This window comes from Oncorhynchus tshawytscha, linkage group LG09, assembly GCF_018296145.1.
Source record: "Oncorhynchus tshawytscha isolate Ot180627B linkage group LG09, Otsh_v2.0, whole genome shotgun sequence".
In the NCBI taxonomy this organism is placed as follows: domain Eukaryota; kingdom Metazoa; phylum Chordata; class Actinopteri; order Salmoniformes; family Salmonidae; genus Oncorhynchus; species Oncorhynchus tshawytscha.
Window position 1 is genome coordinate 79661454 of NC_056437.1, and position 25724 is coordinate 79687177.

The window sequence follows — 25724 nt, forward strand, 5'->3', positions numbered from 1 at the left end:
ACTATTGTGGTAGCCATGCTGGTTAAGTGTGCCTTGAATTCTAAATAAATCACGACAATGTCACCAGCAAAGCACCCCCATCACCATCACACCTCCTCAATGCTTAAAGGTGGGAACCACACATGCAGAGATAATTTGTTCACCTACTCTGCATCTCACAGAGACACAGCGGTTGAACCAGAAATCTCAAATTTGGAATCAGACCAAAGTACAGATTTCCACCGGTCTAATGTCCATTGCTCATGTTTCTTGGCCCAAGCAAGTCTCTTCTTATTATTGGTGTCCTTTAGTAGTGGTATCTTTGCAGCAATTCAACCATGAATGTCATGATCGTCTGAATGAATGGACCAAGGCGCAGCATACTTAGAATTCCACATGTTTAATAAATATGAAACTCACTAAAACAATACAGGAGAAAACGAAACGTGACATTCTGGGCTGCTCACAGGCAGCTACACAAAAACAAGATCCCACAAACAACAGGTGGGAAAAGGCTGCCTAAATATAATCCCCAATCAGAGACAACGATAGACAGCTGCCTCTGATTGGGAACCATACCAGGCCAACGAAGAAATAGAAAACATAGATTGCCCACCCGAGTCACACCCTAACCAACTAGAGAATTAAAAGGATCTCTAAGGTCAGGGCGTGACAATGAAGGCCTGATTTCATGCAGTCTCCTCTGCACAGTTGATGTTGAGATGTGTATTCTATTCTACTGTATTTTTGACTGTATGTTTGTTTATTCCATGTGTAACTCTGTGTTGTTGTATGTGTCGAACTACTTTGCTTTATCTCGGCCAGGTCGCAGTTGTAAATAATAACTTGTTCTCAACTAGTCTACCTGGTTAAATAAAGGTGAAATAAATAAATAAAATAAAACTTTGAAGAATTTGAGTAGGTGTGAGTAGGTGTGTCCTAACTGAGTAGGTGTGTCCTAACTTTTGACTGTTACTGTCTGTGTCTGTAGTTTTTTTTAGCCAGAGCTTGAAGCGATGAGCAGTAATCCTTCCTGCTTCTTAGTTCTAATGAGCATTTGTGTTATGATATTGGCTAGTGGCCACACGTATACAGTAGGTCAAGTGCTTTACTGGTTAGTCCAACTCAAACACCTCTATCCCCCCACCTCACCCAATGTCTCGTCACTCACTTCCTTTGTGACCCCCCCACCCCCATCCATACATACATTATTGTGTCTTAACCAGTGATAGCCATGAAACCCTTGTGACCAATCACCCCCTCCCTCATCATACTTTCCTTGAACTAAATATAGGCAAAATCCCTGCACATAGCACTCATCCATTGTGGCCAGCCTGCCTTCCAGTTTCAACATGAGAGGTGTTTGAAATGGGGCCCCATGTCAAATCTACCCCCCTCATTGCCCCACTGTCCCCAGTCCTGCCACATAGTGGTCATTGTGTACACTCCCTAGGGGGTTTACTGTGGAATGAGGTCATCCCTTGTCTTAGCGATCCGCAGCATGCTAAGTACTGAGTCATCGTGGTAGTGTCATGGCCCTCAGATCACTGCGGAGTGCAGACTGTCCGGCTGCCTGAAGAGGGATGCCTCACTATGGATATGAGTGTGACCAAAAGAACATTCCCGCACTGGCACATCACACAGTTACAGTGTGTCAGCTCACTTTCTGAGTAGCTGACCTTATATTGACAGTATATTGTATCTTGCACAGTTAAATAACTATTGATCTGCGTAGTGCTTAGTGTGTTATATAGATCATTTCATTTGTGAGTGGAAAGACTGCCTCTATTGATGTTTCAAAAGCCATTTCAGGCTGTTAAGGATCAGCCACTGTTCTGTAATGGCTCTCTGTCCAGTTCCTGAGAGGAGAAGAAAATCTCATTTCCACTCTTATTTTCTTTCATTCCTTATTTTGTTCTCTCTTTTTTTCCCCTTCTCTCCAAAATGTTCTGGCTCGGAGGACATTGTAGGAAAATTCCACTCATCCCGCCAGGGCTTTTCTGGGACCCTTTCACTTACGGCACTGTTAACTGAAAAATACGACCGGGTGGCTTTGTGCGCTCTCTATCCCCAACGTGGTTCCTTCCTTTTCCTCCTTTGTGAGGAGAACACAGGAGGACAAGTGTGTGGAATGTCTGTGTTCTGACTTCAGCCCAGACTACGGCTCTAGCATTGCTATGGAAGGTTCACAGACCATTCACCAGTCTCTCTTCTGCCTCAACCAATCACCCTCTCTCTCTCTCTCTCTCTCTCTCTCCAGTTCCATTCTCTTCTCTCCTCATTTACAGTAACAGTGTCCCTGTCTCTGGCCCTCTGGCTTCAGGGGGTTAGTCAACCGAACTGTACCGAGGCCTCACTGCACCTAAGCTGTCAGCAGGAGCAGAGCTTGAATAGTTCTAGGTGCTTATTATGGGCTGTAGCCCTTTCCTCAGGTCGTTTGTTTGTGTTTGACACACTCTCTCTCTCCGACACGTTTTAGTCTCAGGAACTGCTACAGACGAGGCTCCCTCTCTGCTCTGACCCCCTCGTCCGAAGCATGCCCTGCTGCTGACATGTAGGTCTGGATATGCTCCTGCACTACAAAGCAGACGAGAGAGAAATGGGGGGGCCTGTATTGTGGCTCACAATGGGGGCTTTGTGTTGCCTGGAGAAGGGGCCAGGGTGCAGTATGGGGAGGCTCGGACCGACAGGGCTCTTCCCTGGGAGAAGGGGGCCTTGTGTTGGGGCAGAGAGGGTTGACTGCAGGGAAGAGGTCAGGTCTGAGTGACAGCACAGGTGTGAAGGGCCAGGCGGAACGGGGGTATGGTAGAAGGGGGGACCCCAGGGAAGATAGGGGTGTGTCTGTTAGGGACCCTCTCTCTGTAGTGAAAATAACTCTGTGTTCTTTGGTGGATGTACTAGAGTTTCAGACAAATGGCAGTGTACACACACACTATCCCACTCATATAGACACATGTTGGCAGATGCTCCCCTAATGGCAGACAGCTGTGGAGTTCATTCAGTATAAAATGGTATTTCTGTTGGCGGGCTCTTGTCATAGATCTCTGATCTCAGACAGCCATGAACTGTTGAGTCTCTGCAATATGGGGAAAGAATGCACCCTTAATAAACCAGAGACATGAACATGTTCTCCTCAGTTCACTGGTTTTTAGAGGTTTCACTGGTGGGAGGGAGCAGAGTCTGAGATTACAGACCGGGGTTGAATGGAGACCCCATGAAAGCACTTGACGATGTGGGGAGTTTTCTCAACATACATGCATGGCTATGAATGACAGTCCTGTTATGAAATAAATTATTATAAATAGGTGCTTTATTGCTGTATATGTTAGAGGTCTTTTGGAAAACTTCACGTGATCACATGGTTTCAAGTGTAGTTTCATGTTATCACATGTTGTGACGTTATCGTATTAACTTCCCATAAGATCACATGGAAACATGTTTTTGGAAGGGTAGAGAGGGAAGCTCAACCACCTCAGTTATAATGGCAGCTTCCCCAGCGCTGCAGGTCTGTCCAATCTTTTACTGGGGCCTGTGTCTTGGGTGGCCACACAATGCCACTAATCCACCCACGGTCTGGGCATGCAGGGCTCCACTGGAGACATGTTGCTGGGTGGGTGGGTGAAGAGCGAGAACCACCGTCAACTGTCTAGAAGTGTTTTCATTGGTCACACATAGCTGGGATAGCTGCAGTCTGAGCCAAGGAGATGAGGTTACCTGAAGCTGCTGCCCCTCACTCACTCCCTCCCTCCCTGGAGCTGCCACTCCTGGGAAAGGAGGGACATGTAGAACAGTATACAACCAACTCTTTCCAACAAACACACATTTAGTGGACCTCTGGGGTGAGGGTAAATGTGGAAAACTGCCTGGATTGTCTGGACAAGTAGCAGCAGTGCCTGAATGTAAATGAATGTAATTCAGTGCCTGAATGTCCATAAAATGAGAGCATGGGAGATGTCTATTTGAAAGTGACATGCATGGAAAGTTGGCAGATGAACAGTGACAACCAGGTCACTTGGTAATGTGATACATTCTGACATGGAGGATCTCTGTGGAAGCAGGGAGTGTTTGAATCGCTGTCTGGAGAATGTAGCAGTGACTACACACTTAGAATGTAGATATGTATGGACAGGACTGGACTGCATGATTGCCTCATGGTACACTGGAATAAATCCCTTGGAATATCTGCAATTCAAGGAATTCAGATCAACTACCTGGGTGTACAGTATTACCCCCGATGGCAGCAGGTGCTCTATGCTCAGACTCAACCTGTTTTCAGCATATTTAAGAGTGGAGACAGGTTTGAGTCATTCTGTAGTTCTCACAGTGATGACTGTAGGGTGGGGCTCTGCCAGACTGGGCTCTCTGTAGGTAATAGCTTGGATGAATAACAGTCTGTTTTACAGGTGACTGCATTCTAAACAGCATGAGGTGCATCCGTGTTTAAATCAGTGATCGCTTTCTGTTGTGTTAGTGAATGGGTCCAAACACGGATGAGCTGTATCAGACGTAGGGATTGGATCTGAACAGGGACTGTATCTGACGTAGGGATTGGATCTGAACAGGGACTGTATCTGACGTAGGGATTGGATCTGAACAGGGACTGTATCAGACGTAGGGATTGGATCTGAACAGGGACTGTATCAGACGTAGGGATTGGATCTGAACAGGGACTGTATCAGACGTAGGGATTGGATCTGAACAGGGACTGTATCAGACGTAGGGATTGGATCTGAACAGGGACTGTATCAGACGTAGGGATTGGATCTGAACAGGGAAAGGATCTGAACAGGGAAAGGATCAGACGTAGGGATTGGATCTGAACAGGGAAAGGATCAGACGTAGGGATTGGATCTGAACAGGGAAAGGATCAGACGTAGGGATTGGATCTGAACAGGGAAAGGATCAGACGTAGGGATTGGATCTGAACAGGGAAAGGATCAGACGTAGGGATTGGATCTGAACAGGGAAAGGATCAGACGTAGGGATTGGATCTGAACAGGGAAAGGATCAGACGTAGGGATTGGATCTGAACAGGGAAAGGATCAGACGTAGGGATTGGATCTGAACAGGGAAAGGATCAGACGTAGGGATTGGATCTGAACAGGGAAAGGATCAGACGTAGGGATTGGATCTGAACAGGGAAAGGATCAGACGTAGGGATTGGATCTGAACAGGGAAAGGATCAGACGTAGGGATTGGATCTGAACAGGGAAAGGATCAGACGTAGGGATTGGATCTGAACAGGGAAAGGATCAGACGTAGGGATTGGATCTGAACAGGGAAAGGATCAACGTAGGGATTGGATCTGAACAGGGAAAGGATCAGACGTAGGGATTGGATCTGAACAGGGAAAGGATCAGACGTAGGGATTGGATCTGAACAGGGAAAGGATCAGACGTAGGGATTGGATCTGAACAGGGAAAGGATCAGACGTAGGGATTGGATCTGAACAGGGAAAGGATCAGACGTAGGGATTGGATCTGAACAGGGAAAGGATCAGACGTAGGGATTGGATCTGAACAGGGAAAGGATCAGGAGGAGGGCAGGGTGGCTCCCCCTCTCTATTGTGACTAGCCTAAGCATTGAGAACATGAGTGTGTGTCTCCTGCTATTTTGGTGCTGCTGGTTGTCTGTTGGGGCAATGGGTTTCTACTTTGTCTGACCTACCTAACCCTCCAGTGAACAGTAATGCGTCTCTACTCCTCCTTTGAATTGAAACAACGACTTCTCATTCCACTCTCCTGTACCTCTATATCCCCTCTCAGAGCAGCTCGTGCTGAATTCAGTGGAATAGAGACATTATATTCCAGTTTCCAATAAGCCCTAGGATGTTGACACCAGCAGCAGGGCAACATTAGAACCCCATGATGGGCCTCTGTTACTGCTGTTACACATTCACAGGTGTTTCTCATTTCACCCCCGTGTCAGAAGCATGTGGAAAATGTGCTTTGTGAGGTATGAGCAAAGTGTGTGTGTGTGTGGCTGATACCCTCTGTGGGGGTCAACAGGTGTGGGAGGAAGGAAGCCTCGCTAGGTGTGAGGGAGGACAATGACTTCCTTTCTTTAATGTGCAGGATCTCTCTCCCTCTAGTCCCACTGGTCACTTCACAAACCATCCCCTGTCATATCCACTAGATAGGGAACAGTCATCACCTTCTATCTGACCCTTATTCCATTCCTGTCACTGATCTCAATTTCCACTGTAATTGAGTCAAACCAAAAAAGTAGTCTCTCTCATAGGATGGGAAGCTTTTTATTGTAGCTACAGTAGTCACTGCAACACATTGCCTTCCGGCCTACAATGCCACATCTAATATGCCCTCATCTGTGTATCCGAGTCGACTGACGCCATGCTACCTTTCCCACTGCATTGCCAAGTCTGTCCCACCATGCACTGGCTGCTCTCTATGCATTACTGTCAGGGGGTTTCCATGGCCTTGAAGGGTGCAGTCTACAGCCCCCCTCTCCTCTGCCCCCTCACCTCCTCCCCTTTACCCCTACCAGTTGCTGTGGGCCAGGAAGCCTGGCCGCCCTCTGTGACCACACAGGAATGTCCTCGCCCCAGGACCCCAGTTGATGGTGAGGGGAACCATGGGCATCCGAATTCCAACAGCCATAACTGATTACTGACTGCAGCCCACAATGCACTGCTAGCTGGCAGAACTGGAAGGTCTTCTTCTGATCTGACACACTCAGCTTTGTGTCAAACTGGTCTGAAAGTATCACTTTGTAGGTATTTTAATGAGACAAAACCTGGTAAAATACATTTAAAAAAATGAGAGTTGAAAGCCCAGTCTCCATTACAACATTCATCAGGCTTGGCAAACTCTTCATTACCGCCAGGATATATGACCAGAATCCCCCTCAGACGAAGGAAGAGTCATACTGTGTTGTGACTGCTTTAATGAATGGTGCATGTCGGCCTCTCCCTCTGGCCCAGTCCTCTCAGCAGCAGCACTCCGCAGTGTTAGTGTGGGTTATCATAACAGCTCAGAAGCCCAGAGGTGACAGTTACACAGAGCAGGTACAGAGAGGACTGGCCAGATCTAATTGTGTGTTTACCAGTTCACCCGTCTGAGAATGCAGGCTGGCGTGTGTGTGTGTGTGTGTGTTATTGAGATTGGGCTAGGCTCCCTGCGTCGCAGCATTGACAATACAGCAGTGAGAAACCCCAGACATGGCAGGGACCTCAGTCTCTCTCACACAGACACTCAGTCTTTTGTTCCTCCGGCTTTAAGTACCCCTGGAATCCATCCTGACTGCTCTATATGAGTATACAGGCCACAGCTCTTTCTATTGCTGCTGCTCTAATGACCAGTCCTAGTAGATGATCCATGCCTCTGCTCTACTATTGTGTGTGTGTGTGTGTGTGTGTGTGTGTACAGGGTGGGTAGGCCTGGGTAGTGATATACCCTTCGAGGTTATGGGGAATACTGGCCATCACTCAGGATTTCTGATGTGTGCAAAGTGGTAACCATGGCTCTAGAATTAGCACTGCGTTTGTTGGGGTTTTATGACTTCTTTTATGAAGCTAATTTAGAGAGCAGGAAGAAGGATGTGGAAAAAGAGTGTAGTATCCAGTTGAAGTGGCGGTGAGGCTGTTTTCTCATACCAGCTCCCACCCTGCCTCCCCTAGTCTGTGATCATATTTCACTAACTACAGACCCCATGAAGTCAGAATAAAACCATTCTCTTCTCTGCCTCTTTGACTTGTTTGGATTTGGAGTGGTCCAGCAGGAAGAGTGGAATGGAGTAGACTACAATCCATACTTGGGCTCCACTGTACTCCTACCTTTCAATATTAGGGAGGCTTGGACATGTTTTGGGGAGTAGATGGGAATGTTGAGAGATCAGGGGGCTAGTTGAGGGAGGAGGGGAGAGGTTGAGGGGGTAAAAGGGGTGGCTTGAGGGGGGGTCTGGAATGTGTGGAATGAGTAGATTAATCCGTCTGGGGAATAAATTATTTGTGGAAAACGGATCCCCAGTCTGTCTCCTGCCGCGTGGCCCAGGGGGGAGACGAGGAGAGGGTTGTTTGTCTATGTAGACCGAGATGCGGTGTTGTTTATGTGTGCCACCTTCCATCTCTTTCATTCCCATAGTTGTTGCATGCTGTGTGGAGCAGCAGACAACAAGGCCAAGGACATGTTTGTGTCTACCCAACCATTATCTGAACTGTTGTTTTTCGTTGGTAGGGGTATAGGTTCTCCCCTGGTTGTAGTGAACTGTTCACTCTGAATTGATGGCAGGAGACTGACAGCTTGATTGTACTGAGATCAGCCTTCCTGAGCTGTCAGAAAGGGTTTTTCAGTAGTCCACAGCTTGATGAATGTATGGACTGATTTGACCCTGTCCTCTTGTTAGGCCCAGAATAATGGTGGCTTGTAACTTCATTGGGAGGAAACACAAACTGTGCTGGAATTGCTGCTTAATCGATCAAATCAAGGACCTGTGAGTCGCAAAAGAGCTTTTGTTTTATTTCTGAATAATACTTTGGCTCTGTGCCATGGCTGCAGAGGGAGAGGGAGAGAAGGACTCTGTCAGAGGACGGAGAGAATAAGAGATGAGCGCAACAGTCAGGACAGAGGGAGAGAGATGAGCCAATAGAGTGTGAAATTGGTAGAACAATTTTCATTGGCACCGCCCAGGGTATGTGAAACTGGTCATCTAGGAAACGGCCAAGGACAGAGCGTATATGGGCAGAACAGATGGATACAGTCAGACAGCCCTCTGTGCATGGGAACAAGAGATTGGAGGAGAGACTGGCTCACTTCACCAGCCAATGGGTTTGGATCAGTTAGTTGATTGATATGAATGTATGTAGCCAATACATTTCTCTTTCATATGATAAGATTTGGATAATATCATTATTAGCCCCATAGTGAGTATAACAACACAATGCATACTAAATTAATGATTTCCTGGTAGGTATGAAGTATCTACCCTATGTAATAAAGCAAACTTTCCACATTCACATAATGACCATTATCTAGTGTGCTTTCTGAGAACGTGGAGATCATATGAGCCATAGAGAATTAGGCTTTGATATGTATTACAGAATGACTTCAGCTTATTGGGTGTCTGGCTCTGTGCTCTGCTTGTGATGAATCCTCAGGTTTCTGATTGTGAAATGCCTTTTGATAAATGGCCCACAGAGACTGGTAATTTAAGTCACTATCTTGTTTATTTATTTATTTGGCTTTAGAAGAGAATTAAAGAATGACAGTTTGAAGGCCTAACCCTTCGTCAGTGGAGAGGGAGTAAAGCAGGTGACAAGGAGAGAGTATTAGAACAAGTGAAAACAGAGGAAGTAGGTAGAGACCAGCACACCATTTTATAGCAGTGACTGGATCGATGAATCAATGGCTGAGGTCATCGGTATCGCTGACTACCGACGTTCAGCTGCCATTTTGAACAACGCGATTGGTCTCTGATGTGAATCATATTCTGATCATGTATATCTGAGTTGATGTAGCTCGGTGTTGGGTGCTTCGATTCAAAGCGTTCACAGCTACAAGGTCTGGTTGAAAATCAACAGGACGTGGATGATAACCATCAGAGTTAAATAGAAAGTTATTCTCATGAAAACCCAGTGAAAAGCTCTGTCATGGAGAGGAAGAGTAATCAAACTTTGACCTGTGGAGCTCCGGAGTCTGGTGTGTTGTCAGGAACCTGGCCACTTCTACTCAGCAACCCATCGATCATCCGTCCTGTTTTGCTATTCTCATCAGACGCGTACAATTTGGAGAGCAATAGCTTTTGGGGTTGGCTGAGGCAGAGGAAATGTTGTCTGTAATAGAGCAATAGACAGGTATGAGTAGAAACAGACGGTGTGTCTCTGGGAGGAAAAAAAGAGCACCACAGGCCAGAGAAATAGGAGCGCTCAACGATATGGTCATTTATCAGTGTGACTAGTCGCCAGCAGCAGTTCACACTATAGTGACATAACAAAAGGTTGTGCCTATAACACCTGGTAGACATTCAGGTAGCCAGTCAGTCCTCTGATGAAAGGTGACCGACATGAATGATTTATCATTCCAACCATCATTTGAGTTTAAAGATGATCATCCATAGAGTTATATTTGTTCCTCGGACTCATTGTTCAAATCTGTCATGAGGTCACAGTCCCGGATCTGTGGGCTTAATAAAACCATGTAAGCTCTTTATCTTCTGATCAAATATGGGCTTGGGCTGGGGAGCAATGTACCCATGACGCAGGGTCCAGCAGTGACAGCTGCCCTCTGTGGCTGTCCAGTCTAGTCAGAGGGACATGGGGCTGGTAAGGTAAACACAGTGACCTTAAAGGGTATCCAATGGTGACCTTCAGTGTGGCTGAGTCACCCCCAGACCTCCACAAGCCACCTGACACTGACAATACCTCATACCATGGGCCACCAGGGTGAGTCTGAATGGAGCTGAGGCACAATGAGCTTTTAGGGAGTGAGGACAGAGCTATGACAGAGACACAGGGAGGGAAGAGGTTGCAATAGGACCAGAGTTGTCACTAACACATACACAGTAAGCTCGTGTCCCTCTGATCCCTTCTGAGAGTGCTCTGACTGTTTCATCTATAACCATCCACTGTAGCTGTCATGTCAATTTTCACCGTTTACAACATGCCTTTCTCTTTAAAAAATTGCAGTGGATTCATGAGCTATTCATGATGCACATGCACACTAAGAATCAGTGTGTCCTCACTTCACCCCTTTCCCACTCTCTCCCTGGCTCAAAGCGTCGTCCCCAGGGTGGGTAGATTTAGGGGCGTCAGGCAGGCTGCTGGTTCAGCAGACAGTGTAGGGGATATTCTCTGCTGGCGACAGAGACCACTCACAGCGTGGTTGTCTGTAATGCCGGGGCTACACAGACAAATTTTAACGTGACAAGCCAACTTTATCAGTGTAACCTACAGCAGCGGGGCTGTGAAATCAAACCCATTCAGAGATTGGGGAGCACAGCAATACTGGTTAGATATTGATGGAGGTGGAAAGAGTTGGTGGTATTAGTGGAGGGGGCATTCCTCCCAGTGATGTTGATGTTTAGGAATTTAAGGTATGTTTGGCAGATTTCCACAGGAAATGAAACAACCTCTGTCTTTCTTCCCATGAATGTCGAGGACTCCATCCTTACAGCGTCAGAACGTTGTCTGCATTTTAGGAGAAAAGGTTATCCAAACACAGAGGTGCCTCAGCGGCTATGATGTTTGTCCAATTTACAAGATGTTTCCATCTGGACTCAAATAGCTTCCTACCCAGAGACCCTCATTGTGTTGACTCTGTGTGTTACATCCCTCCGGATGATATACCTTCTGGTGTCACTGTGTCATGTCAGCTATGTCACCTATCCCCAAATAACTTTGTGATTTCATTTCCCATACATTCTGGGGTTGAGAGAGTGCCTGTCACATCATTCCGACAGGTCCTGTTCCTCAAACTGGCATGCCTCCACAACACCCACTAAAGAGATTCATCAGAGTCAATCTATGGAGAAAAAAAGAGTTGAGTTACTGTCCAGTCCACAGAGCAGGTTCTTGTTAGAGTAGATGAATAGATGCTGAGTCATGAGTGGGCTGAGGGGGTGAATAATGAGAGGCAGAAGGAGAATCATGAGGACAGCAGCTGCAGCAGGTATTTCTCTGGCAGAACACAGATCTATCTAGCATCTGTCTCTATGCTTTTAACCCAGGGGTCTCCAACCCTGTTCCTGGAGAGCTACCATCCTGTAGGTTTTGACTCCAACCCCATTTGTAACCTCGCTGATTCAGCTTATCAACCAGCTAATTATTAGTATCAGGTGCGCTTGATTACGGTTGGAGCAAAATCCTAGAAGTCGCTGGCTCTCCAGGAATAGGGTTGGAGATTAAACCTACAGGAGGGTGTCTCCAGGAACAGGGTTGGAGATCAAACCTACAGGAGGGTGTCTCTCCAGGAACAGGGTTGGAGATTAAACCTACAGGAGGGTGTCTCTCCAGGAACAGGGTTGGAGTTAAAACCTACAGGAGGGTGTCTCTCCAGGAACAGGGTTGGAGTTAAAACCTACTGGAGGGTATCTCTCCAGGAACAGGGTTGGAAATAAAAACCTACTGGAGGGTATCTCTCCAGGAACAGGGTTGGAGATAAAAACCTACAGGAGGGTGTCTCTCCAGGAACAGGGTTGGAGATAAAAACCTACAGGAGGGTATCTCTCCAGGAACAGGGTTGGAGATAAAAACCTACAGGAGGGTATCTCTCCAGGAACAGGGTTGGAGATAAAAACCTACAGGAGGGTATCTCTCCAGGAACAGGGTTGGAGATAAAAACCTACAGGAGGGTGTCTCTCCAGGAACAGGGTTGGAGATAAAAACCTACAGGAGGGTGTCTCTCCAGGAACAGGGTTGGAGATAAAAACCTACAGGAGGGTATCTCTCCAGGAACAGGGTTGGAGATGAAAACCTACAGGAGGGTATCTCTCCAGGAACAGGGTTGGAGATAAAAACCTACAGGAGGGTGTCTCTCCAGGAACAGGGTTGGAGATAAAAACCTACAGGAGGGTATCTCTCCAGGAACAGGGTTGGCGATAAAACCTACAGGAGGGTGTCTCTCCAGGAACAGGGTTGGCGATAAAACCTACAGGAGGGTATCTCTCCAGGAACAGGGTTGGAGATATAAAAGCCTACACGAGGGTATCTCTCCAGGAACAGGGTTGGAGAGCCCTGGTCTAGGCTGTTTGAACATGGACTTTTAGATCAGGTGGATCAGCTTTAATTTTGAAGATAGATTTTGGCTTACATCAATGTAATTGTCTGCATAATTTCCAATCCCCTATATATACAAATGTATTTTAAAAAATGTATTAAAAAATATATATATTTTCCTTTATTATTTTCCCCTAACCCTATCACCCCTCCCCTAATTGTAGTAAACTAATGGGCAACAACACTTTGGCTTCTACTTCCAGCTTATACATACTATACATTTTACAGACACAGTATATTTTACAATAGTTATCTTTTGTTTGTTTTTAGTCCTATCCAATACCAAAACCCCTCTCAACTATCTCTGAAGACCATCCAGTTTTGATTTCTATTTGCCATGTATTTTTCAACTGTGCTGTTTCACAAAGATTCTGAACCTTTATACATTTTACTAACACAATATATTTTACATTTAGTTATCTTGTTATGTTTAGTCCCACCCTTCAGCTCCCCTCAACCCCTCCCATCCATCTCTGAACACCATCCAGTTTTGATTTCTATTTGCCATATATTTTTCAGCTGTGATGTTTCACAAAAGTTCTGAACCTTTCTATTCTCATAGATTTTACATATTGTCAATTAAAGATAAACATTTTTGCTAAGAGTATTATTATATTATTGGTGGATTGACTATGACTTTTAAATTACCCAGCAGTGCTATTTGCAGATTTAGTAAATGTTGCAGTTCTTCAGCCATTCCTGAAACTGCGACCAAAAAACTGTGACCAAAAACAAGCTACATATGGATAGAACCAGAACAAATTATTTAATGATTTTATCTCTTTATAGCAAAATCTGCGGAGCTGGGATGGTTGTATCTCCCATATATATAACATTCTATTGGTTGCAAGAATTTTGTATAATAATTGAAATTGAAAAACCTTTTTTGAATCCAGAGTCATTTTGTGTATCAGTACATAAACCAAGTGGCATGAACTATTTTGCAATCTATATGGCACAGCAGTCAATGCATTTTTTGGTCCTTAAATTTGATAGTTATCACAACTTTCCAATTTTGGTCTTTAATGCAGGGCCGACAGACAAGTTCCTTACTTTTCCCCCCTTCCACTTGCCTCTTCCATTTTTGAGGTAATGCTGCAATTAGTTGGTTGTAATTTAGAGCAGACATTTCCATATATTTTTGTTAGCTGCATGTGTGACAATTCCACCAGTCCTATTTATGATATAATTTACAAAGATCATAACATTTTTTTTGTTCTATAGTTTTTTTAAAATCAATTAGTATATTTGAGTTTAACCATAATATTGGATGTCATATTTGTCTTTTCTGGTGGATTAAACTGAAATTGTGGTTAGGGAGGGTTTGGCCGGTTGTCTCATCGCGCACTAGCGACTCCTGTGGCGGGCCGGACGCAGTGCACGCTAACCAAGTCGCCAGGTGCACGGTGTTTCCTCCGACACATTGGTGCGGCTGGCTTCCGGGTTGGATGCGCGCTGTGTTAAGAAGCGGTGCGGCTTGGTTGGGTTGTGTTTCGGAGGACGCATGGCTTTCGACCTTCGTCTCTGCCGAGCCCGTACGGGAGTTGTAGCGATGAGACAAGATCGCAACTACTAACAATTGGATACCACGAAAAGGGGGTAAAAATGTTAAAAATTGTGATATTTTGGAGATGATTTCATTTTCAAGTGAGAGGTTGTAATCTGAATCCTTTGGTGAGAGCCCGCTGAATTCATATTCATTATATAAATAGGCCTGTTTAATTTTGTCTGGCTTGCCATTCCAAATTAAATGGAATATTGATTTAATTTAGTAGCCCCCAATTGTAGCTAGCTAGGGATCTTATCATACCACCGTCGGCAGAATAAAAGGTTATGGAAACATTATTATGCACTAGGTTCAGAGCACCTGCATACACTCTGATATCCAGCTACATCTGAGACTTAGGCCCAGTACTTTTTAACCTCGTTCGTTGCTTGTGTTTACTGGATTAAACACTTGCCTTGCAGCATGGAGGAAGACGCTTGCCAAATTGGCGGCTTTCATCTGGGAATTCCCTGCAACTGGGTGTTCAACTTTAGTAGTTCTGTCATATTGAATATCTTGTTTTTCAATATATGGATGAAATTAGGGCATGATTTGATCATATCAAGCACCTCCTCAACCACAGAGCCAGGGTGTCAGAGCAGTCCTCTGTGGATCCTAGGATTTGTAGTCTACATGGCTGCCCTCAGAGTTTAGGACTAGGCATGTCCAATCTGCTATGGATCAAAATCTCTTTTGAAATGAGACGTGTTAAGATCTGACCCTGACACAGCATGACTGTCTCTCATACAGCTAGAGTCTTTATGAATGGGCTGTAAGGCTGTTCTGATCACACTCCTCAGTGTCTGCTGGGGCAGAACAGGACCACACTGTCACTGCAGGCCAGGGGACTCCTGTTGACATAAACACTGCATTGGGGGGGGTTCATTTCTTGTCTGGATGTCATGAAATGGCCTGTGTGTGTGTGTGTGTGTTGGAGCACATTATCTGTAGTGGAATAGGCTGATTCTGACTCTGTCTTTTTGTTTTTTTCCCCCACAGATCGTGAAGACCAATCAATCCTTTGCACGTGAGTATCCTACTACTCTGTTGGGATCATTTCTATTGACATCCTTTCACATTTCACTGAAACATTTTACATGATTGAAAACAGCTTGCTTTTCAAATCAAATCAAATTGAATTTGTCACATACGCCGAATACACTTACAAGCCCCAAACCAACAAAGCAGTTCAAGAAATAGAGACAATATTTCCTCAATAAACTAAAGTATAAAATAAAAAGTAACACAATAAGATTACATAACAATAACCAGGCCATAACACAGGGGGTACCGGTACCTAGTCAATGTGCAGGGCTACAGGTTAGTCGAGGTAATCAAATGGGGGTAATGACATTGACTAAATTTAACATATCAAAAAGAGTTGTGTATATTTCAGTGTTCCATATCAGAGGTATATTATCATCCCAAACCTTTATCTAAACTGCATCATGCTAATGCACCTGATGACGCCCGAGGATGTTCTCACAGGCCTCTGCTCTGCTCCGTCAGTATGCTAGCTGTCCTGCTCCTGAAACATTACCTCATTAAACTGCCCAGTAAGGTAACAGATCGCCTCAGCCTGCCAAGTCCTGCTCTGACACCATCTCTCAAAGAGGACTCAGAGGGTAGAGGTTGTTTTTTTAAGGTGGACCGATTCCAGAGGAGACTCAGTGGCTTTATGAGCTGGAAAAGTAACCTGTCTGGCGCTGAGACTGATGTGGCTGCACCTTAAGTAGGGTCGCAGTGACGTACCCCGTCTTGTCCTTGAGTTCAATTTTGGTGATTTCCTCCATGCAGAGTGGCACCCCAGTCACTCCTTTCAGATTTACAGTCGAGCTCTTAGACTCGGGGAAGAAGGCAGAACAAGCCTACAGTATGTGGGAGTGAAGTGGGCAGCATTAGCATCTGTTAGTTGGTCAGAATAGGAGTTATACTGAAGTGAATAGCAAGGTCCTGCCATCCTGCTGGTTTTCAATTATGGACTAGATCTAAAAAGCTTTATGATGTAGTTATGGAACTGAGTTGGCCTTTGAGAAACTTTGTGCAGAGTAGAGTGAGTTATGAGTGTGGTTTGGTACACAGTCTTCAAACAATTACACCCCCTGTTGGCCAGGATGCTACTTCCCGAGTTCTTGAGTGCTATATGCCAATGATCTCATTTAGACCGACCCATTATCACAGCAATAAGCACACCAATCTTACACCATCTTATAAAGTTGTCATGTCTGGCCAGAAACCTACTCTGTTGTACTATCTGAGAGGGAATCCAGTTTTCCTGTCATTGAAAACCAGTGAGAACTGGTTTACATGCCAGTCCACATGATGAGTAAGTAATTTGGTTTACAGAACAGAAAGTGGGTCAAAGACCTGTGGAATCTCTCACCTTAAGAGTGTGACACACTGATGCAAGAGTCACAGGCCTCACACACTGATGACCTGGCTACCTTGTGCTTGAATAAGAAGAGTGACTAATTCAGAAAGCCAGTCTGCTTGGAATGAAGAAAAGTATGTCCCATGCCCAAATCTGATGTTGTCATTTCAACCTAAAACATCTCACTGTTCTCACAATTGTAATGAGACATCAAATTAATCTGAAATGGCATTTGATTAACATATATTACACTATACCCCCACACCACCCATATACAAAGTGTAGAGGAGGAGACTCGCATTGAGTTGCACTCTGGCCATTTATCCATTAAGCCAGCATTCTGTGTGGAGAGCTAATAGCTGGCTATGGTAAAGCCACGGGTATGTGGCTGTGTGCTGGGTCTGGAGGGGAGTGAGAGTTGGGTCCTGGCGGAGCTGTGGACATCCCTGTCATTAGAGCCGGGCCAAAAGCAGAGCCTAGAAACCCTGGAGACATGCCCACCCAACCACAGGACCCTGGAGTTAAAATCAGACAGAGCAGAGCAGGCAAAACAAACAACAGTATCAGACTCTCTCTAGTCTATAGTATGTCCCAGGGCTGAGCAGAGCCACCCCATCTGACATGATGAGCCTATGGGCTGGGTCGTTTATGTGTTTTGACTGTATATGGTTGAGAATATATGTGGAAGCCTTCCAGGAAGCTTGGCTCTGTCTAGCAACCAAAGGCACATTCATAACAGTAGACAAAGGGTTATGCAACTATTTGCTGGAAGTGTTCAACAGTGCTGAAATGTTATTTATTTTATGAGGCCTGCTTGGTAGTAGATTAGACCAGTTTCTTTGCTCTCCCTCATCCCTCCACCCCCCCTCCTCTCTCTCCCCCATCCTCTCTTCCTCTGTTTAATCTGATATGTATTGGTCCTGTCTGTCTCTTCCTCATACAGAGGCGAGTCGGGTGCCGGCAAGACAGAAAACACCAAAAAGGTCATCCAGTACCTGGCCCACGTCGCCTCGTCACACAAAGGACGCAAAGACCACAACATTCCTGTGAGTGTTTCCATTCCCTCCTTCCCTGTTCCCTTCCTGAACTCCTCCTGTTAAACCCTCCAATGTGTCCATGCTGGACCCAAAGGCCGAGGCTTTACCACAGTGTGTACTCAACTGACTTCTAAACAATGTGTTCTAGTTTAATGACCCCTGATGCTAATGGCTAACGCAGCTCCTCTAATAGAGTCTAATCAGTTTGTTGTTGTGTACCACCTTAACCTGAACGGTCTCCGCTCCAGCTCTGTGGTGCTCAGTGCCACTCTGTCAGAGCCTAATGTTAGCAGGATAATGTTAGCAGGATAATGTTAGCAGGATAATGTTAGCCAACAGTAGGTTCACTGCTTATGGCTTGTGTTTGACATAAGCACCTCCAGGTCTAACCCTTCCCTTTGTTTATTACCTGAAACAAACAGCCCGAATCCCCTAAAGCGTTGAACAAGCTCCAGGCAAGTGTTTCCCCACTTTCTAAAACACTTGTGCTCAGTTTGGATGTTTTTGCATGCCCTTCCCGAAATCAAACTGTACTGTCTTTTCCCATGAACTTATCTCTGCTGGCTACAGTATATGTGGTATTTATTTGTGCTGGCAAAATGTTTAAGTCTGCTATCAAACCGACAGACTCGTATTACATTGTGTTTTATCAGTTGTTTTAGGTTTATTTAAAGGAAATGCCCAACAGTGTCAACATACAGTAAGCCTTAAAAAGTGAAAGAAATATTTTGTCATTTGAAAAACAGTGACTGTTCATTTTCTGTGACCTTAGAACAATAACTAACCCCATATGCATGTGCTGTTTGTGTTTAGGTTCCAGTCATATTTATCTTTGTCATTCCCACTTTGAATGTCCATGGCAATGAGAGGATTTGGTGTGAACTGTGAAATCACATCAGACTGTGGCTCTCCAAACCCTCTTCTACAACAACCCTCTAATATCTCAACCATTCTCCTTTATTCATGCTAGCTTTTCATCTGATTAGCTCAGAAAGCCTTTGGCATAGCTTCAAATACCTTTAATGCACTGTTAATGCCCACGGCCACACTAATACTGTTTGTGTCCATAATAACACCTGACTACTCATTCACACACAGTGGATTCCTGTCCTACAGTACAGCCTGTGAGTAGCTGTTGCTTTTGAATGTTCCTAATCAATAAGCACATGTTGGGTCAGTGATGTGGGAATGCTGTGACCTTCCTGTCCCCATCTCAATCCTCACTTGGGCATCTTTGGGAATGAAATTAAGCTACTATTGTCTCTCTGCTGCATAACATGGGCATGCTTCAGTAACAATGGAGGCTCACCTGGGACTAATACACTGCGCATAATTTTTCAGCTTGATTCATGATCCACTGTTCCCCCACAGAGACTTTCTAACTTACAGCATTCTTTCCAACTGAATACTCCGCTGTGGATACTTCTGAGTGTAAATTAGATATTTACTGGCCCTCATTGTCCCCCCACTCAGTTTGCCCAGGAGCTACTTTTCTTTCCCAAAACCTTTTTTCCCCCTCTGTAAAGCTATGCTTTGCTGAAGCAGATGCTGCTAAGATTAAACACCCCCTAAAAAAATTACACTCACTCAGGTTGTGTATATGTAGTGTTGATGTGTGGCATTATCCTGGCTGTAACTCTGTACCTGAGTCCACGTGCCAGAATACACCAGTCCACTACAGCCCACTGCCCTCCCACACCACGCTACCTCTGTGTCCAGTTAGGATCCCTATGAGCACGGGCCAGAGGAATGTGGAGCGAGGGGATGATGGGAGGGAGGAGAGGGGAGGCTGGGGGCCAAGTAGCAGCTCTGATAGAAGAGTGGGCCCCAGACACCCAGTAGCCAGGAGCTTGGGGATTTTTCAGTGGGGCAGAGCTGTGGAAGTATTGCATTGATCTGATACAATGTTTGTGCATTAGGGAGGTAGGGAGGTATTGTGCAGTGTAGTAGGTAAAGGATAAGAGAGGGAGTGAAAATGTACACATGACCCTTCTTTAGCGTCCAGCCATCAGGAGAGAGAGGTTTGACTGGAGCAGCTCTCTGACTCTGATCCAGACAGTGGGAGGAGGAACTCAATACCCCCATGTGATCTGTACAGTTTAGATCTGATTTCCACCCTGAGTTGAGCTCCTGAAAGAAAAATAGTCCTCACGTCGTGTTCTGCCCCGCCTGAGTTATAGGATGTGCTTCAGGGTTGGCTGCGACACATCTACACGGTAGAGGCTGCAGTATGTTTAAGTGGGCCAGACCCCAGTCCTTCTGGCAGCAGCCCTACATCTCTCTGCCCTACTCTCTCACTCACCCGTATGTAGGCTGAGCCTGTCCCACATATCTGTGGTGGGGCTGGACAGCGCTACCCCCCAACCTTTAAAATCACAGAAAACTCTGGCCCACCGGGTCAACAAAAACCTGGCCCCAGTGTCCCATCAAGAGAAACCAGGGCGGTACAGGCTGGCTGGTTGCGGTGCTATTTCTGTTGTGCCCACACAGCCAGCGCCCTGGTTAGAGTGGGTAAAGGGGGCGAGGTGCGGGATGGTGGAATGCCCCCACCGCTCGAGGATTTGGGAAGTAGCCACCGCCCCGTCACAGCAGTGCCTCCCAGAAGTGGAGGGTGCATGTGAGCAGCGTCACAACCACAGGAATTCTCTCACCACCCCACAATGTCTCACTTTATTTACTGCAGGCAGTGCTGCTTTTTCCCTCTGTCCTCTCTGTATGTGGGGAAGAAGTAGACTAGTGGCCTCTCAAACTGTGTGAGACAGTTGGCTATGCCCTGTGGCTGGCTATGCCCTGTGGCTGGCTATGCCCTGTGGCTGGCTATGCCCTGTGGCTGGCTATGCCCTGTGGCTGGCTATGCCCTGTGGCTGGCTATGCCCTGTGGCTGGCTATGCCCTGTGGCTGGCTATGCCCTGTGGCTGGCTATGCCCTGTGGCTGGCTATGCCCTGTGGCTGGCTATGCCCTGTGGCTGGCTATGCCCTCCAACCTGTGATGGACATGACCAGCAGCATATAAACAGCATTTAAACCTCTGTCTACACGATTCATACAGTAGGCTTGTATTCGCTCTGCTCAATAGCTCGAATTGATCAGTTGGTGTATGTTTTGACATAATATTATTAAACTGTATAATATTATAAACAGAATAATATTTAGTCCCAGATGTTAATATGAGTATAACACGACCGCCACATCTGATTTAAACGCATTATGATCAGGCCTTTTGAGGAGGATTCTAGTGCTGCATCATTTTGTGTTCAGTCAAACAAAAATGTATTTTTCTCTCCAAAGACTGGTATTGATATTGAGGAATGCATTATTAAAGAAAGCCTCAGTCAAGAGTGCACTGAATCTTCGGTTTTGCAGATGAGCTGAACCATATGGTTTACATTTAGTGTTTCTCAACATTGTATGAAATAATTGGGTACAATGTCATCTTACTGACATCATACTTTTAATGGGTTATTCATTCAGTAGAAATATAGCAGATGTCTGCTGCATAACAGAGGTTCCATTCTCACACTCTCTTTATTTCCCATGTCCACCCTGTGGTGAAAGCAAAGGCACTTGTCCATACCGATTTAATTCATCTTTCATTAGCGGTTCATGGCTGGTTTAGGTGGTGGCGGTATTAACTGGCTCTATATCACTCAGTTTCTCCCTCACTTTACAGGGCGAGCTGGAACGGCAGCTTCTGCAAGCCAACCCCATCCTTGAATCCTTTGGCAATGCCAAGACGGTGAAAAACGACAACTCGTCACGTTTCGTAAGTTCAAAAAGCTACACTTGGATACAAATAGTCTTGAATGTGACAGCTGTACTGTGTTTTATGTACACATTTGTAGACGGCCTATACACAGACCCTCTGTGTAAATAGGTATTGTAGGACCTGCCTCTCCAGAATACAGTGAAATAGTGTATGAAGGAGAACACTGTCTGCTACTTCTGACCAGAACTGACAACACACACACTCACAGTGTATCCCCACTTCTGACCTGAACTGACAAAACACACACACTCACAGTGTATCCCCACTTCTGACCAGAACTGACAACACACACACACTCACAGTGTATCCCCACTTCTGACCAGAACTGACAACACACACACACTCACAGTGTATCCCCACTTCTGACCAGAACTGACACACACACTCACACACTCACAGTGTATCCCCACTTCTGACCAGAACTGACAACACACACACACTCACAGTGTATCCCCACTTCTGACCAGAACTGACAACACATACACACTCAGTGTATCCCCACTTCTGACCAGAACTGACAACACATACACACTCACAGTGTATCCCCACTTCCGACCAGAACTGACATTATACTTCACGGATGTCTGCAGAAGTGATACTGTTGACTCAGTGGGGACTTTTGGGCTCACAGAGGCCTACAATGACACACAATGTTTAGAACTGCTGCCTTACACATTTTGTATCCCTCCCTACAGGGCAAGTTCATCAGAGTCAACTTTGACGTGACCGGCTACATTGTTGGGGCCAATATCGAGACCTGTATCCTCAAAGATGGGAGACTTGGAAGTGAAGGGGATGTAGGAGTCTGCAGATGTACATACATAGTCAGGGTTTGGCTCAAGGGGCTCTGGGATTTGTGCCACACTTCAATGCAGAGTGCTCACCAGATAATGGATAGACTTAGGTTCTTGGAGCTAGATATATTCATACTCAGCCTTTGTTTATTCATGTTTAGGTTGACTTTGGAGAATACTGGTTTTAGTTTTCTAAGATTGAATTGTATCTGGTCGTTATGCTTGTGAGAAATGTCAAATTTGTGTCCCTCAAGAATAGCATGTTGTGCAAGATTTGGCGTTGCAGAAAGTATGATTTATAAAGCAGTGTGCTGTGTGCTATACAGGCATTCCTCTTTCTGAGATGGTGGTAGTCAAGGTTTCTGGAAACACTGACTAAATAGCAACCCACTCAGTGGGCATTTCAGTCTCCTGTAAAACTAAAGTCCAGTGATGTGCACAGTTGAGCTCTTGCCTGAAGCCCAAAATGGTCGCTCTTTAGACAAAACATCCTGTATTCAGACACAAGTGATCAGAAACACATGACTTTACCGTTTTAGGGCCAGCAAATTATGCCCAGTATCTCTAGATTGGGACCGCATTTAACATATTAAAGTCTGTTGAGATTGGCGTTAACAGAAATATATATACTTATTATTTTACAGTATAACATACAAGTATAGCAAGAAGCAGCAATTCATACCGATCCATTGTATGTTTGAGAAGATTCTGCTAGACATGGCACAATAACCAGTAAGCCATTTACCAGCACAGGAATGATGGCATTGCTCCTTTGGACCTTGACTCCCTGACTACCAGACCTCCTGGAGAAGTCCAGGGCCGTTCGCCAGGCTACAGACGAGAGGACCTTCCATGTCTTCTACCAGCTTCTGGCAGGAGCCGGGGAGCACCTCAAAAGTCAGTATTTTATACACCATTCCAATTATAATGGTTGTCAATCGTGTCTTCTGCAAGAAGAATCACAACTATGTCTATTATTTTCAGTTTTTCAATGTTCTGTGCCAGAAATGGCTCGTTCAATATTGTATATGCCATTTCATTATTTCATCTCATGTTATAAGTCCTGGCTGTTCTGTTATAGTACTGGTTTTTGATTTGTCTCCGCCTACCCCTGTCCTCTCAGCTGACCTGCTCCTGGAGGGCTTCAACAACTACCGCTTCCTGTCCAATGGCAACATTACCATCCCTGGCCAGCAGGATAAGGACAACTTCCAGGAGACCATGGATGCCATGCACATCATGAGCTTCTCCCATGAGGAGATTGTATGTGAGTATACACACCCTAGACCGTGCATGTAGTATCGATGTCTTTCCTCTCCTCTTGTCTGATTTACTCTCCCTTGTGGTTGCAGGCATGCTGAAGGTGGTGTCTGCAGTACTACAGTTTGGTAACGTTGTCTTCAAGAAGGAGAGGAACACAGACCAGGCCTCCATGCCTGAGAACACAGGTGATGCTATACCCTCAGAGGCCATACATAATCCAACCAACACTCCAGCACTTTGAAATCATCCAGCTTAAGTTTGACCATTTCTCACCACACAGCTGAAAATACATTGTCCCAGTTTACAGTGAGCTGATTCTCTGGGCTGCAAGTCTTAAACATTGATCATCCTCCCACAATATGCTGCTCAGCCTCAAAAACAGTCCACTCACTTGAGCCACATAATTTACTGCAGAACAGCTTCATTAAAATTCTGCTGAAATCAGTATTGGGTCTTAGTGTGAGTCAGCTGGAATCACAACACTAGCAGAGTCATCCTTCACCGTTGTGGCTGAGACAAGGATAGCAAAGCGTCAGCAGCTCCAGATGTCTGTCCTTAGTACAGTATGAAGTCTGGCAGCGCAGAGACACTTCACTGAACTGAGGTCAGATTCCTCAGAACTCCTGCAGTGACAGTCCGGATTTTGTTAATATAAAGACATGCAGGCACATTGTAGCGGTCCATATCATGTATGTTATACCCCGGGGCTCATGCTGCGTGTCTGTATTTGACTTATTTTACTTCCGAAGGAGATGGCTAGTAGGAATAAATGTGTCATTTTTCATTTCTTTCTGGCACGTTGCTCTGCATTAATGGTCAGTTGATAACGGTAAACCATGCAGTTTGGTTGTCATTAGGAAAATGGATGTGTCTCTGCTGAGATTTATCCTTGGTGATTTTAACTGATGAATCATACATCAGACTGTGGCCATATCCTTGGGTAGCTGGGGTAAAATTAAGTGGTAGTGCTTTACTGAGGTCTTTCATTACATATTCCTGTCTGACATTTCCCCAACTGTTTTGAATTGACACAAAGCTCTCTATTTGTACTGTATAGAAGGCTCCGTCTGTGCCCATCTCCAGGTTGCAACACTGATGGGTCACTAGTAACCCAATGTCATGTCTTCCCTCCCAGCGGCTCAGAAGCTGTGCCACCTGTTGGGACTGAATGTGATGGAGTTTACCAGGGCCATTCTATCCCCCCGCATCAAAGTGGGCCGAGACTACGTCCAGAAGGCCCAGACCAAAGAACAGGTAGGAGCTGTTCTCCAGTTCCCATCAGTTGTACACTCCTAACTGTTTCTGCATTCACTAACACCAATCTATGCAGGTCCATGAAGTTGGGTTAAGTAGATACAGACTGGTACCCAACAGACTGTCGTCTATCGCTCTCTGGTTCTCTCCTCAGGCTGACTTTGCAGTGGAAGCCCTGGCCAAGGCCACATATGAGCGTCTGTTTCGCTGGCTCGTCCACCGCATCAACAAGGCCCTGGACAGGACCAAGAGACAGGGAGCCTCCTTCATCGGCATCCTGGACATCGCTGGCTTTGAGATCTTTGAGGTAAATTTATTTTCAAGATCATTCATCTCTTGTTGCAGGCATATAATCATGTCTTATTGATCTGTAATACTCATCTCTCACATCTCTTTCTCTCCCCATATCCCTCCTCTAGCTGAACTCATTTGAGCAGATGTGCATCAACTACACCAACGAGAAGCTGCAGCAGCTGTTCAACCACACCATGTTCATCCTGGAGCAGGAGGAGTACCAGAGGGAGGGCATTGAGTGGAGCTTCATCGACTTCGGCCTGGACCTGCAGCCCTGCATCGACCTGATTGAGAGACCGGTCAGCTTTTCATCTTTACACATATAGGTGTATTTTACTCAAGATTATGTCTGAGGAACTTCATCAGATTATTCTCCTTTCTCTCTGTCTGCAGACCAACCCTCCAGGAGTTCTGGCCCTGTTGGATGAGGAGTGCTGGTTCCCCAAGGCCACTGATAAGACATTTGTAGACAAGGTGCTCCAGGAGCAGGGCACCCACCCCAAGTTCCAGAAACCCCGGCAGCTGAAGGACAAAGCCGACTTCTGCATCATTCACTACGCTGGCAGGGTACGTCCACGCAGAGCCTGGGTCTCAATACACTGAAATGCCTTCCTCTCCTCAGCTCGTCCTCTCATATCGTTTCATTGATTGCTGAAAACAAGGCAGTTCTGCCATATGAACTCCCTTTTTCTG

General features: G+C 45.6%; 1 protein-coding gene across 2 annotated transcripts in view; it reads left to right on the forward strand.

The window, feature by feature from the left end:
- LOC112258842 (myosin-10) overlaps positions 1–25724 on the forward strand; it is a 59034-nt gene that overhangs the window by 16893 nt on the left and 16417 nt on the right. Inside the window, exons 4-15 of one of the 2 annotated variants that reach the window (XM_042327590.1) lie at positions 15252–15279; positions 17567–17669; positions 18083–18115; positions 21331–21423; positions 22122–22185; positions 23019–23117; positions 23344–23487; positions 23573–23668; positions 24619–24737; positions 24892–25044; positions 25157–25330; positions 25425–25598. In XM_042327590.1, coding sequence (XP_042183524.1) covers positions 15252–15279; positions 17567–17669; positions 18083–18115; positions 21331–21423; positions 22122–22185; positions 23019–23117; positions 23344–23487; positions 23573–23668; positions 24619–24737; positions 24892–25044; positions 25157–25330; positions 25425–25598 — 1280 coding nt within the window. The remainder of the gene's footprint in view (positions 1–15251; positions 15280–17566; positions 17670–18082; positions 18116–21330; positions 21424–22121; positions 22186–23018; positions 23118–23343; positions 23488–23572; positions 23669–24618; positions 24738–24891; positions 25045–25156; positions 25331–25424; positions 25599–25724) is intronic. The other variant, XM_042327591.1, reaches the window with a different exon arrangement.